This window comes from Podarcis muralis, chromosome 1 (assembly GCF_964188315.1).
Source record: "Podarcis muralis chromosome 1, rPodMur119.hap1.1, whole genome shotgun sequence".
Classification (NCBI taxonomy): domain Eukaryota; kingdom Metazoa; phylum Chordata; class Lepidosauria; order Squamata; family Lacertidae; genus Podarcis; species Podarcis muralis.
The window spans coordinates 117,597,686-117,610,947 of record NC_135655.1 but is presented as its reverse complement, the minus strand read 5'-3'; the positions used below and the strand labels follow the sequence as shown (position 1 = coordinate 117,610,947).

The 13,262-nt window shown below is 41.3% G+C and overlaps 1 protein-coding gene and 1 non-coding gene across 2 annotated transcripts in view; both read left to right on the top strand.

The window, feature by feature from the left end:
- Positions 1 to 13,262, top strand: part of UBR3 (ubiquitin protein ligase E3 component n-recognin 3) — a 93,057-nt gene that overhangs the window by 53,980 nt on the left and 25,815 nt on the right. The window contains exons 25-29 of the mRNA XM_028750120.2: positions 2,774 to 2,923; positions 3,710 to 3,843; positions 6,405 to 6,515; positions 8,479 to 8,679; positions 9,556 to 9,692. Of these exons, the coding sequence (XP_028605953.2) occupies positions 2,774 to 2,923; positions 3,710 to 3,843; positions 6,405 to 6,515; positions 8,479 to 8,679; positions 9,556 to 9,692 (733 nt within the window). The remainder of the gene's footprint in view (positions 1 to 2,773; positions 2,924 to 3,709; positions 3,844 to 6,404; positions 6,516 to 8,478; positions 8,680 to 9,555; positions 9,693 to 13,262) is intronic.
- Positions 1,505 to 1,659, top strand: LOC114585759 (small nucleolar RNA U3). Its single transcript, XR_003703981.2, has one exon. It is a non-coding gene; the product is annotated as a small nucleolar RNA U3 (small nucleolar RNA).

Genomic DNA, 13,262 nt, shown 5'->3' with positions numbered 1-13,262 from the left:
GGTATACATTTATTTTCCCAGTTGCTTACAAATGCCTAGGTAATCTCAATATGACCCACTACTGCTGCTGCTGCTACTACTACTAATAATAATAATTATAATTATAATAATAACAACTTATTATTTATACCCCACCCATCTGGCTGGGTTTCCCCAGCTTCTCTGGGCGGCTTCCAACAAAAGATTAAAAATACATTAAAACATCAGTTATTAAAAGCTTCCCTAAACAGGGCTGCCTTCAGATGTCTTCTAAACATCAGATAGTTGTTTATTTCTTTGACATCTGATGGGAAGGTGTTCCACAGGGCAGGCGCCACTACCGAGAAGGCCCTCTGCCTGGTTCCCTGTAACGTCACTTATCACAGTGAGGAAACTGCCAGAAGGCCCTCAGCGCTGGACCTCAGTGTCCGGGTTGAACGTTGGCGGTAGAGACGCTCCTTCAGGTATACTGGGCCAAGGCCGTTTTAAAGGTCATAATGGAAAATAATGGCTATTTCTGAACCATTGAGAATGTTCCCTTCTCTTATAATAAAGCTGTGATCATGAGTCCACTAATTCTAATTAATAATAACGCTTTCACATACTGTTTTTGAGCTGCTGTAGCCTTTTAGCTAGACCCCCAGCCTGTATGATCTAACTGCATAACTATGAACTATGCATTTGCTATATTTAAAGTAATATATTCAAGTTCTTAATTTAGGCCGGTACTGCAGTGGCTTTGAAATCTGGTTTGGAAAACTTTTTTTAAAAAACCTGTTATTAAACAGCACACGGATTTTGTGCCAAAATCTAAAGTAGCTCACCGTGTGCTGTTTTCATGCACTACAGCAATCAGGACACTTTAACAAGATATGCTAGCTTTAGTTAAGTGGTTGATTTAATCAGTTTTATGCAGCTATAGCAATTGCCTAATAAATCAGTGATATTATTGAAGATGCTTGCTCCTTTCCTATACTGAACAACTGAGGTGACTTCCTTATTGTTGCTTTGGTCCTGCTGTTATGTAGTTAGTAATCGAAACATTGCGTATTCAAATCCTATTGATTTCAGCAGGAAAAGTTGAAACACACATTTTAATAATCTGTCAAAGTACAGGAATACTCAGCGCAGGAAGTTCCTTCTGCATGGCTGTGCATCCTGTGGCTGGAGGGGTAACCAGATGTAATGGTTAAAACAATAATGAATTGTTTTCTATACAGAGATATATCCTATGATTCTGTAGATTGGCGATTGATTTGTATAGTGTGGTTGACTTCTCTTGTCACAGCAAGCCTTAACATTTGAATGTTTTTATATTCAATACTCAATTGAAAATACTTGCCATTATATTTCCAAAGCCGTTAAAAAGCTTTTTTTTTTTTTTAGTGATTCCTAATGGATTCTTTTTTATCTTTGGAAACGGTGACCTGAATTCCTTTATAGGTTGAAAACATACAGGAGAAATGTTGTTTTCCTATTTCCTATTTACATAATGTCTAGCTTCCCTGAGAGAAATTAATATGGAAAGGCTATACTTTCAGGGATCACTTCTATAGTACATAACTAGAGAAATTAATATAGAAATGAATTGGTTTTTAAACATGAAAACTACCGTATTCATTTCATCTGTTGTTCTTCCAGTTGCCACTGGGTGGTGGTAAAAGTGCATATAGTGTCAAAAACAATAATCTTAAGTGTCAAAGACAATATGCTTCTTTTTCTTCCTGCTCCCTGGTTTCCCCCCTAGATTTTGGCAGCATTGCCATTAAGAAACTAAAGGAAAACAGCATCTTCCCTGTGGCCAAGGTTACACTTTTCTCCTTGCCTGTGATAATGGAGTTCCCTGTCAGGGACTTGAATGTGCAGCCAATCTCCGCAGAAAGCAGTTTTGCCTACCCAATGCTTGGGGTTTTGCTCACCATAGAGCTGGCAAAGCTCCTTGGGCTGTGGTTCCTGGCAACCAGCTGGCAGTTGGGGACTTCAGTAGCACCTTGCATAGGACTTTGACAGGTGGGCAGAACAACCCACCTATAATTTATCTGATTACATGGGTTTATTGGCCGGTGGGTTGTCTCACTCCCCTGCCAAAGTTGGTCCAAGTGGGTGGGGACAGATAATGATCTGGCCCACCGGGCCGTAAGTGTTCCTCACCCCTGTTCTAGTCCCTCAGTGAGAGAAACATCCCACGTGATGCTTTCTAAATGTTTTTCTGGTTTTTCTCATCCGTTGTCTCATGCCAGGTCCCAACTTTGCAAAGTTTGGATTGAAAAAACAGGAGTTAGATAGATAAGGGGCTATTGAGTTGAAACACATAGAATATTCCAATGCCTCCACATTAATTACTAAATCAGTGATGGTGGTGGTTGTTTTATTTGATGTGCATTTTTCTTTTCTTTTGTGTACATAAGTTTGCTGCAGCTATATAGATTGCAAAACTGGCCGATGCAGCAGCTTCTCAGTCACTTCCTGCAGTGGAGGTGGGGGCAAGTTTGTCCTACCACCCAAATATTGCAAGGAACATGCTTTTCTCTCTCTCTCTCTCTCTCTCTCTCTCTCTCTCTCTCTCTCTCTCTCGTGTGTGTGTGTGTATAATATAAACATGATTTATAGTAGCATGGAGATAAAGCTCAGTGTGGACAAAATTAAATATATGTGCCATCCTTAGGTGGAAAATAGTAACACGCTGCATTTTATAATTGGTATAATGATCCAACTGACAGGCCTACCTTGCATTTTACCCACTTATGAGAGTGTCAGTTCTTCACTAATACAGTTTCCTTCCTCTGATCTTTAGAGTCACCAGATGCAGAAATTGCTATGGAGATAGCAACAGCCGAACAGCATGTCCCTGAAGCTGTGTATGATTGTGTTATTTGTGGACAGAGCGGCCCTTCCACTGAGGAGCGACCGGCTGGATTAGTTGTGCTCTTACAGGCCTCTTCAGGTAGGGCTGAAGAAACAGCTTACTGAGTTGGAAGAAGATAGGTAGATATCTGAGAATATTTTAACGGCAGCTAGCGTTTGCTGCACTTCAAAGGAGCTGCAAGAAAAGTGTACATACGGCCATCTCACATGGTTATACAATGGTATCTCTGGATGCGAACGGGATCCATTCCGGAGCCCCGTTTGCATCCAGAAGTGAACGCAACCCGCATCTGCATGTGCGCGGGTCATGATTCGCCGCTTCCACACATGAATGCGACATGTGCGCATGCGTGAGCGTTACTTCCGGGTCGCCGCAGCGCGCAACCCGAAAATACTTATCCCGAAGCTGCTTCAACCCGAGGTATGACTGTATTCTTGAGCTTTTTGTTGTATAAAACCAAAGCGAGGAAGCTTTTTCTCCCTGAGGGTTGTGTGTCCCATCATGGCAACCTCCACATGCCCCTTATGGACAGGGTCAGAGACACTAGTCGGTGGGGCAACAGACATGATTCTTACCTTTGCACTGGACGCCGCGTTCTAGACCATGCAGAAGCCAGAGGTATCTATCCATGCACACACCCTCTCCACCTGCTATCCAGGAAAGCAAGGTGCGTTATCACACTTTGCAAACACGTTTCTGCCAGCAAAAATCACTGGTTAGGAAGCCATGGACCTAGCCAGGCAAGAGTGTGTGTCCTGCTGGGAGAATATGGTGTGTGGATGTGACCTGTGGCTAAAAAGTAGAAATACTTCAGTTGCGCTTCGTTTCCCGCTCTGCTGCTGATGACATTATTTCTCCCTGCAGTTTTGGGGCAATGCCGCAATACTACTGAGCCCAAGAAGCTGCCAACCTCTGAAAAGGAGCAGATTTACCCTTGGGATACGTGTGCGGCAGTGTATGAAGCCCGCCTTGCCACTTTACAGCACTTCTTTAAAGATGTAAGTTTTCTGCAGCAGCATGTTGCGATGGTGTTCTGTTTCTTGCGCTTCGTTTAAATATTTAGCTGTATTAACTGCTATAATTTTTCTTACAACTTCTTTGAATTCTAATAGCAACTACAAATAACTTCAAACGATCTCTGTGAGTGTTCCACAGGGATGCGAGAACCTGTGTCTCTGATTGTGCACCCTGTTCAGTTTAGGACATGTATGTTAAAATGCTTGCTCAGCAGTGAAAATAGTTGTTTATCAGTGTCACAATTAGGACTGTGGCAAAGCAGCAGTTTTAAGGGCATTTTGTCTCCCAGAAGAGGAGTGCAGTTTGAAAAAGAGAGAGCACTTCTTTATGCCAGTGATTTCATCTCCATTCTTCTTCCTCTTCCTCTTCCTTTTCTTCTCCTTCCAAAAAACACAACCCTGTTTAAAAACTATTGACGTTCCATCCAGCAGTGATGGAACAGAGCCCTGACCATCATCACATTTCCTCCTAAGAACGTCTCTTGAACTATACAAGCATGTTTGCACACAAAAAAGGAGAGAGGAGTCCACTGTTGTCCTGGCAAACTGTTTCAGGGCCCAGTAGTTGTAGTTCAGAAAAAAATAAATACTGAAATTGTTCCACATCATTTGTCACCTACAAATGGAATGGAGAATTTGGCTGGGTCCTGATTACAACTCCTTGTTTGTGAAATGAGTATACAACTGAAGGAATTTTTAAAAATGTTTGGAGTGTCGCACTAAGAAATCAGGTGTCATTTTCTGCTTCACTTTGTTGCCATATCTACTACTTCTCATTTACATTGTTTGCTGAAAGGAGCAAAGCTACATGCAAGAACATTTCCTTCTGTAGAGGGGAAACACAATAATTTCACATCCTTATATCCTTTCCTTAGAGCAAATGGGAAGCACGAAACATGACTTTTCAACAACTAGCAGGTAGACCTTGTTACTACATCTAGTTAAAATATTCCCATAAAACCAGAATTTACTTAAATTGTAATCTAAAATCTAAAAGCATTGCTTCCTTTCTAGCCAACCAATGAATGAATAGTTTGGGGTGCATGCATAACCCACTGCACACAAAGAACATTTTCATACATTTCAAACGTTTTAGTCATTTTTACTGTTTAGTTAAACATGCATTTGATTGTGTGAAAAGATCTGAAGTGCCTTGGTACCTATTAGCAGAGCACTTTATTAGCAATTCTGAAATACAGCATCTTGTGCACTGGGAATCCTCCCACTTAGGAAACTGGATTACTCTATGATTTTTTTAAAAAAGTATAGTCCAACTCAAATATTACTTGGATCAAATGTTTTTGCTTTCTTTCAGCTTTCCAGATCATTATTGTGCTAAAATGGTCACAGTAGGAAAGAATTAATCCTTAAATTTCTCTTGGTGCAGAAACAGAAACCTCTGTTAAGGCCCTTGAATAGTTTGTTCACCTCAGCTAAGGAATAGGGGAACAAATCCTGTTTTTCTAAAGTTACTTTTTCCCATTTTTTTTAACACACGCGCGCACACACGGCTTTTATTCAGCTGAACCTCAATGGAGCTCAGTTGCAGCACCTCTCAGGTGTGCGCCATTGCCATTCTAAGAGAACAAGGGAGAAGTTCACGTCACCTCTTTTTCTAGAATAATAGTACCGTGTATAATAATAATAATAATAATAATAATAATAATAATAATAATAGGGAAAACCAGCAGCAGTTCATGTCTCTTATACATTAACAATCAGTTCATTCATTTTAAAATAAACATAAATTCATATAAGCTCTCATATGTCCAAATAGGTATCCTCATGAAATTGATATCTGTAATAAATATGTTCAAATGTAGCCAGGCAGTATGGTCCACAGACCATCGAATCCTTCCAGGCTTATTTGCGATTTCAGTGAGAGGTATAAAATTTTAACCCACGTTATAAATTCTTTAGAAAATCTAAATTTGTCCAAAGTAGCAAACATAAAGTGCCTTGGTGGTATCCTAGCATCCGCTGAGAATCACTTTTCAGGTGAATGCCAACAGGACCTTTTCAGCATCTAAGGAAATAAGTGCAGCTGGATCAGTTCTAAGACTGTTTAAAGCAGCCGGTTGGGTCACCAATCTTGGGTGATGAGCTCCCTGTCTATGCTGAATAAAACTTGCTTGATTCACATGCAGTACGGTTAATACCACTGCCTTAACTCTTATTAGCCAGAATCTCTGTTCATACCCTAACATCTATTCCAGTTAAAGAAATTGGCCTATAACTTGCAAAATTTGTCATGGTCTTTACCAGGCTTAGATGTAACAGAAATATATGCATCATATATTGGAAGTTGAACAGGAACCTTATTCGAAGACTTTTTGATAAACACATAGATGATTAGGGATTAAACAAAAAAACTGACTTTCTTGGCCCTGGCTCTTCGTTGGTCTTCACTTTATGAATAACATTCTATGTTTAAATTAGACAATTACATGTAATTTATTTTAATTGTGATTAATTTACATTTTAATTGGTGGTGGAGATATATATGAATTTTTTTTACCCCCCATTTTTTTCCTTTTTAAAAGAGTTCCTGTCTGCAATCGGTATCAATTGGCTGGGAAGGAGGTGTGTATGTACAAACCTGTGGCCACACGTTACACATAGATTGCCATAAATCCTACATGGAATCATTGCGGGTAAGTTAAAATGGACATTTCTGGATATTGAGCTTTTTTACTCATTAAGTACTATAGGCTTTGCTGTTGACATCGATAGAATCCCAGTGATGCCTTTATGTACCATCTGGATTTTTTAAACAAGCTGCAAAATCCATTTTTTGAAATATAATGCAGTGCTTTATGCCCCGCCCTAAATATTCTCATATATAATGCATTATGGTATTGGCCATGAAAAAGAAGTTTTCAGTGCTGTACTATTTCACTGAAGTTGGATGGGCTTCACAGTACACGGCCCCTGTTGTATTTGGTAACATTTGAATTTGCTGAACTGCTATGTTAGAAACATCTGACTATGGTCTGTAGTGATGGGCTGTGCAGGTGATGCAGCAATGGAGCTTAAATTATTGCTTCCCAGGCGTCATCTCACTGATTCAAATAAGATAACTTCCATAGTCGAATCAAAGTGGCTTGCAGCAACCATTCTACGGCAATGGGGAATGGGGTGTGGGATCTAACAGTTTAAAAAAGTGATCACAATTCACAACATGGACAAGGTATGTCCAGTGGTCTTAAAAATTAAGAGAGGGGTCCCTGACAAACAACTGCTTTGTGCTTATCACGATGAAAGCCTCACTCACCTGAGCTCTCATTGATTCTGTAAAAGGAAGTGTAGTCACAGACAATCTGTGAAAGTAACAATTTTTTCTAGCCACCAGTGTTGCCCTCCATTGCTTGTGACAAGAGTCCCCCCCCCCCTTAAAAAGGTAAAGGGACCCCTGGCCGTTAGGTCCAGTCACGGATGACTCTGGGGTTGCGGCGCTCATCTCACAGCATGACTAAGCCGCCTCTGGCGAACCAGAGCATCGCACAGAAACACCGTTTACCTTCCTGCCGGAGCGGTACCTATTTATCTACTTGCACTTTGACGTGCTTTCGAACTGCTAGGTTGGCAGGAGCTGGGACAGAGCAACGGGAGCTCACCCTGTTGCAGGGATTCGAACCGCCAACCTTCCAATCGGCAAGCCCTAGGCTTAAAAAGCATCGCATGTCTCCCCTTGCCTTGTATAAGAGAGAGAATTAGGCTTAGGGAAAAGCTTATGGGAGGAAGTCAATGTGACACTATGGAGACTGGTAAAGGTAAAGAGACCCCTGACCATTAGGTCCAGTCGTGGCCGACTCTGGGGTTGCAGCGCTCATCTCGCTTTATTGGCCGAGGGAGCCGGCTTACAGCTTCCGGGTCATGTGGCCAGCATGACTAAGCCACTTCTGGAGAACCAGAGCAGTGCATGGAAATGCCATTTACCTTCCCGCCAGAGCAGTACCTATTTATCTGCTTGCACTTTGACGGCTTTCGAACTGCTAGGTTGGCAGGAGCAGGGACTGAGCAACGGGAGCTCACCCTGTCGCAGGGATTCGAACCGCCAACCTTCCAATCGGCAAGCCCTAGGCTCTGTGGTTTAACCCACAGTGCCACCCATCAGTGCAAACATTAGTTGAACCCGGTCCATAGTCTTTCAAGTGTCTTGTTGAGGTTGTTACAGATACCAAGGATAAGAAAATGATTATTCAGTTCTCTTTTCCTAGAGAATCGCTGTTGCCATGTCTACAGAGAATTGGATATTTGCTGCTATAATTTACAAGTAGATAGTACTTATCATTAAGGACCCTTAAAAAAAGAAAGTGCCCTCCCCCCTGGCCCATCCCCAACATGCTCTTCCCTTAACATCCCTCTCCTGCTTGTTGATTTTATGCTGCAAACAGACCTTGCACTGGCATTCTGTGTTTGCATTACAGTGATGAAAAGGTTGTCTGAATAATTAGAAGTCTTAACATTAAGCATTTATTCATTAAATTGCTTGGTTACAAAAATAACTACACTTTAACTTGTAGCTGAGCAATTGTTCTTTTATTTCTGGCCTTGCTGTCACTAGAACTCAGCAGTGTCGCTTCATGAATTCATTTGTATTTTTATTTCCTTTAGAACGACCAGGTTCTCCAGGGCTTTTCAGTGGACAAAGGAGAATTTACTTGTCCTCTGTGCAGGCAGTTTGCTAACAGCGTTCTTCCATGTTATCCTGGCAACAATGTGGAGAGGAGCCTTTGGCAATGTCACAGTAACAAGACTATGCAAGATCTCATAAAGGAAGTGGAAGATCTTCAAGAGCAGCTGGGAACTTTCCCAGTAAGCATCAGTGTAAGGCAGAAAGATCCTTGTTAATTTGTCTCCATCTTTCAACATTCCTTTTCATTCTCTGTTTCTCTCTTCTTCCCCAAACTCATTTGCATTTTATAGAATTTTAAAGCTGAATATCCTCTCCCATCTCTCTGTTAAGCACTTAAGAGCTTAAATAACGTTAACATTTTAACAGTTAAGCTCTGTTACATCACCTTTAAAATAGGAGATGATTATGTGAGCATTTTGCTCCCACATTTCAGTCTATGTATTTATTGGTCGTTAAAAGGCATTCTTTCCAGCTTCGCATCTTATACAGAACTGAATTGTATTACACGGAACTCATAATTTCTTTATGGTACAAAGCATCAATCACTTGTAACTAGAAACCATTTGAAGTGTGTCAATCAAGAGTGCAGATTATTCCTTTTACTAGGACTTTAATGCATTTTGAAGTTTCACAGTGACATTCAAAAAGGTGCTGTTAAAATTATAAGTTTTACTGTGCTCCAGTCTTAGTTATAGATATGTTAAAACAGTACTTTTTCTTGAGATGTATTAGTGTTTTAAAATTCTGTGTTCATATTGACTTATTCCAATGTATGCCTAGTTGAATATGTTTAATATAAAATGCATATGGTGCCTTTGAGGGCAAACTCCTTCAAGGCTGTTGTATACAAGAAATAATTGTAGGATTTTAAGAGTGCTTCGTCCATCTCCATAATTGTTTAGATTTAGTTTCATTCTGTAGAATTCGGTATTTCTGCTGTTGATGTATGACTTACGTAATTCGTAAAAGTAATTCTTAACTTTCCGAGGGTGTCTTAATTCTGTAATCACCTCTTACTGTAGCTAAGTGAAGTCAGCCATCTTTCTTTTTTACAGTCAGAAACCAATTTAAGTAAAGAAATGGAGTCTGTGATGAAGGATATCAAAAGTACTACCCAGAAGAAATATACTGACTATAGCAAGTCTCCTGGATCACCAGACAATGACTTTCTTTTCATGTATTCTGTAGCCAGGTGGGTAAGACATCTGTTTTACAGTCCCTTCCTGTTTGTCAACTACTTGTTACCTCTTTGGTTAAATAAACTGCAAGCTTGATATTTTTCCTGTATCGTGGCAAAGCTCCCTTGACTAACTGAGTTTTGAAGAGGACTCTGGCAGTGTCATGCATAGAGTCAGAGGTTCTTCATAACGAATGTTACACCCATTCCCCTTGAGATAAATGTTTGCACTTGTACTTGAGCAAATTTTTCCATTCTCTTCAGTGTTCAAATACACATACATTCCACTTTTCCTTGGAGTGAAAGGGGGGTGCCGTCCTGTGTTTTGGGGGCTCAGGGTTTGATTGCAGCTTCTATGTTGCAAAAAGGTGCTGGACGTCTGCAGGGCATCCTGTCCATGTACACTGAAGTAGGTGGTTTTTACAGCTCTCAGTTCTGCTTTATTACCTACAGCCACAAGTGTTGCTTGCAGAGTCTATTTCATGCGTCTCTTTTCCTTCTAATTCTTATCTTTTCTGCATTAACATTAAAAGCTTTGACTATGGAGGTCATGCATGAACATGTGCACACATAAACATGATTATGTAATTTGGATAGTTGGATGTTTGGATTTTTAATGTAAGGCAGCGGAGAGTGCTTAACTACTTTAGACCTGTAACTTTCAATTTATTGCTTAAGGTAATACAGGCGCTTCTTACAAGATATTTTGTACTTAGCTCTAGGGCAGGAATCGGGAACCTTTTTTGGTCCCTTGGGCAAGATCCTTATCAGGAATGGCCTTGCAGGACAAATGTGAAACTTAAAAGGAGCAGGGAAGGGGCGGGAATCTCTGCTTATCAGCCTATGCAGAATTAAACCCTGTCGTCCTGCCCTTCAGCTGAGACATCATCCATGGGCATAGTTGGGGGAAAACAGCCAAGTAGACCACATTGACTCCCCTGGCTGGCCTGTATTTATCTTCAGGTTCCCCCTCCTTGTTGTAGGAACAGAGAGCAGTTCTGGAAATGAGGGTAGTGGAAGAAATCCCTGAGCCCAAGCCCAAATGGGTATATTTGTATTGCTCTATGTAACATATGGGACACGGGTGGCGCAGTGGGTTAAACCACAGAGCCTAGGACTTGCTGATCAGAAGGTCGGCTGTTTGAATCCCCACGACGGGGTGAGCTCCCGTTGTTCGGTCCCAGCTCCTGCCAACCTAGCAGTTCGAAAGCACGTCAGAGTGCAAGTAGATAAATAGGTACCGCTCCAACAGGAAGGTAAACGGCGTTTCCGTGTGCTGCTCTGGTTTGCCAAAAGCGATTTAGTCATGCTGGCCACACGATCCGGAAGCTGTCTGTGGACAAACGCCGGCTCCCTCGGCCAATAAAGCGAGATGAGTGCCGCAACCCCAGAGTTGGTCACGACTGGACCTAATGGTCAGGGGTCCCTTTACCTTTATGTAACATATAGACCAGAGAGAATAAAAGACTGCAGTTTTTGTAGAGTTAAGATGAGAGCTGTTTTGTCAGCTGTTCCTCACTCATCAGCAGGAATACTTGAAACTTAAATTGCTGACTCCAGGAAATATATATTTCTAATACTTCCTAATTAACACACTGGGAAGAACTTTTTAAAAAAGAATTCCCATTGATAAGACATTTGAGCACATTCAGAAGCCTTCATTGCAGAAAGCTGAAAACATGAGATCAGCCTTCTTGACTGCGGTTTTCCTTATTCCCTTCCCCCATCTTCAAAGTGTTTAAAATGTGGGAAGAAGAGTAGCTGACAGATAAGAGTGCTGATTATGGTGGAAAGGTTTCCCCAGATTTTCATTTCATTTATAACTTAGTCTATTTTCTGTAAAACCATGCAAGCAACTAATTCACCCTGTAAGCCAACCTACTGATTACCACTAGTATTCCAATTCCTTGCTTTGTTACAGAGATACTGTCACTTCCAGATTTCTTCTAGTGCCACCACCATCCAGGCTATTGCCTACCTCTTCCTCCCCCCATATTAAGCTCTTTCTAGTTTGCCTGTTTTGAATTAAGTTGCTGTTGTACACATGTACTCATTCACCTTCGATAATTTAATCATTCGTCTGCAAGCTTCTCTTGACCTAATGTTCCCCCTACCCCACCAGTACACATCACCAGCTGCTTTACAAGTCAGTGGAGGTGCCCCAAGGCATCCTCCACCCCCTATCTCATTTTTTAAGCATAATACATCAAAATTATTGGGGCATGTGGGTCTTTCAACAGAAGTTTGTGCAGCATTTTCTTGAACCTTCAGAAATCCAGTGAAGCTATAAAGAACAGTGATTCCTCCCCCCGCCCCCAAGATTTATGAATGGTTTTATACCCTGACCTTTATAAAAAATATTAGGAACGGAATGTGGTTGGAAAACGCATACTGCAGTCCTCAAACCTCTTGCCTCTTCTCATAAGCGGGCATTTTTGTTAAGCAGAGAATTTCAGGACTCTGGCTTTCATCAGTGGACTTTAGAGGTCGTTAAAGGTCATACGGTACAACCCTTTGCAGAGAAGAAAAAAATCACTGTACAGAACCAGACGTAATCAAATGTTCGTGGAGAGTAAGATCTAGCTGAAGTAGCCTTGAAAAGAGCATTTTTAATTTGCTTCCTAAGTTGGTAACTTAAAAGTAAAAAAAAAAGGGTAAAGGACCCCTGACAGTTAAATCCAGTCGCAAACGACTCTGGGGTTGCAGCGCTCATCTTGCTTTACTGGCCAAGGGAACCGATGTTTGTCCACAGGCAGTTTTCCCGGGTCATGTGGCCAGCATGACTAAGCCACTTCTGGCGAAACCAGAGCAGCGTACAGAAATGCCATTTACCTCCCCGCCGGAGCGGTACCTATTTATCTACTTGCACTTGACATGCTTTCGAATTGCTAGGTTGGCAGGAGCAGGGATCGAGCAACAGGAGCTCACCCCGTTGCAGGGATTTGAACTGCCAACCTTCCGATCAGCAAGCCCTAGGCTCAGTGGTTTAGACCACAGCGCCACCCACGTCCCTAACTTAAAAGTACATTGATTTTTTTAAAAAACTGCGTAAGTTTGTGCCAGGGACTAGTGGGGATGTCTCCCTTCAAACATTTTTCTCATATATCACATGTAGGTTTTGATTCTCCCATCATTATAGGACCAGCTTCAGGTTTTTGTTGGGACAAGAGAGCTAACTTTGGGCCTGAGCCCTTTTACTCCGATAGCAGGAGTCTAGTGGCCAGAAGTCCATGAATGAGCCAGTATCTGAAACTATGGTTTGGATCTGACTTGTTCTTACTAAACAGAGTTTAAACAAACCAAGTTCTCTGTATTTGACTTAACCACTGCTGAGACCCTAGAATTAGGGAAATCTGTTTAAAAGTGGAAGCAGTTGCTTCTGTTTGCTGCCTAGCAGCAGCAAACGGGGAAAAAAGAAAGGAGCATACAATTCTGAGACTCACTGTGGCTTGTTCACAAAACCACAAATTTTTAGTAATAAATATTAGAAAACATGTAAACTAAACAGTTAAGCTTACAGCTATTGTTATATGCTGTTGTGAGTTTTCTGCCTACTCTGGTCATTCAGACACATATCAAAGAACA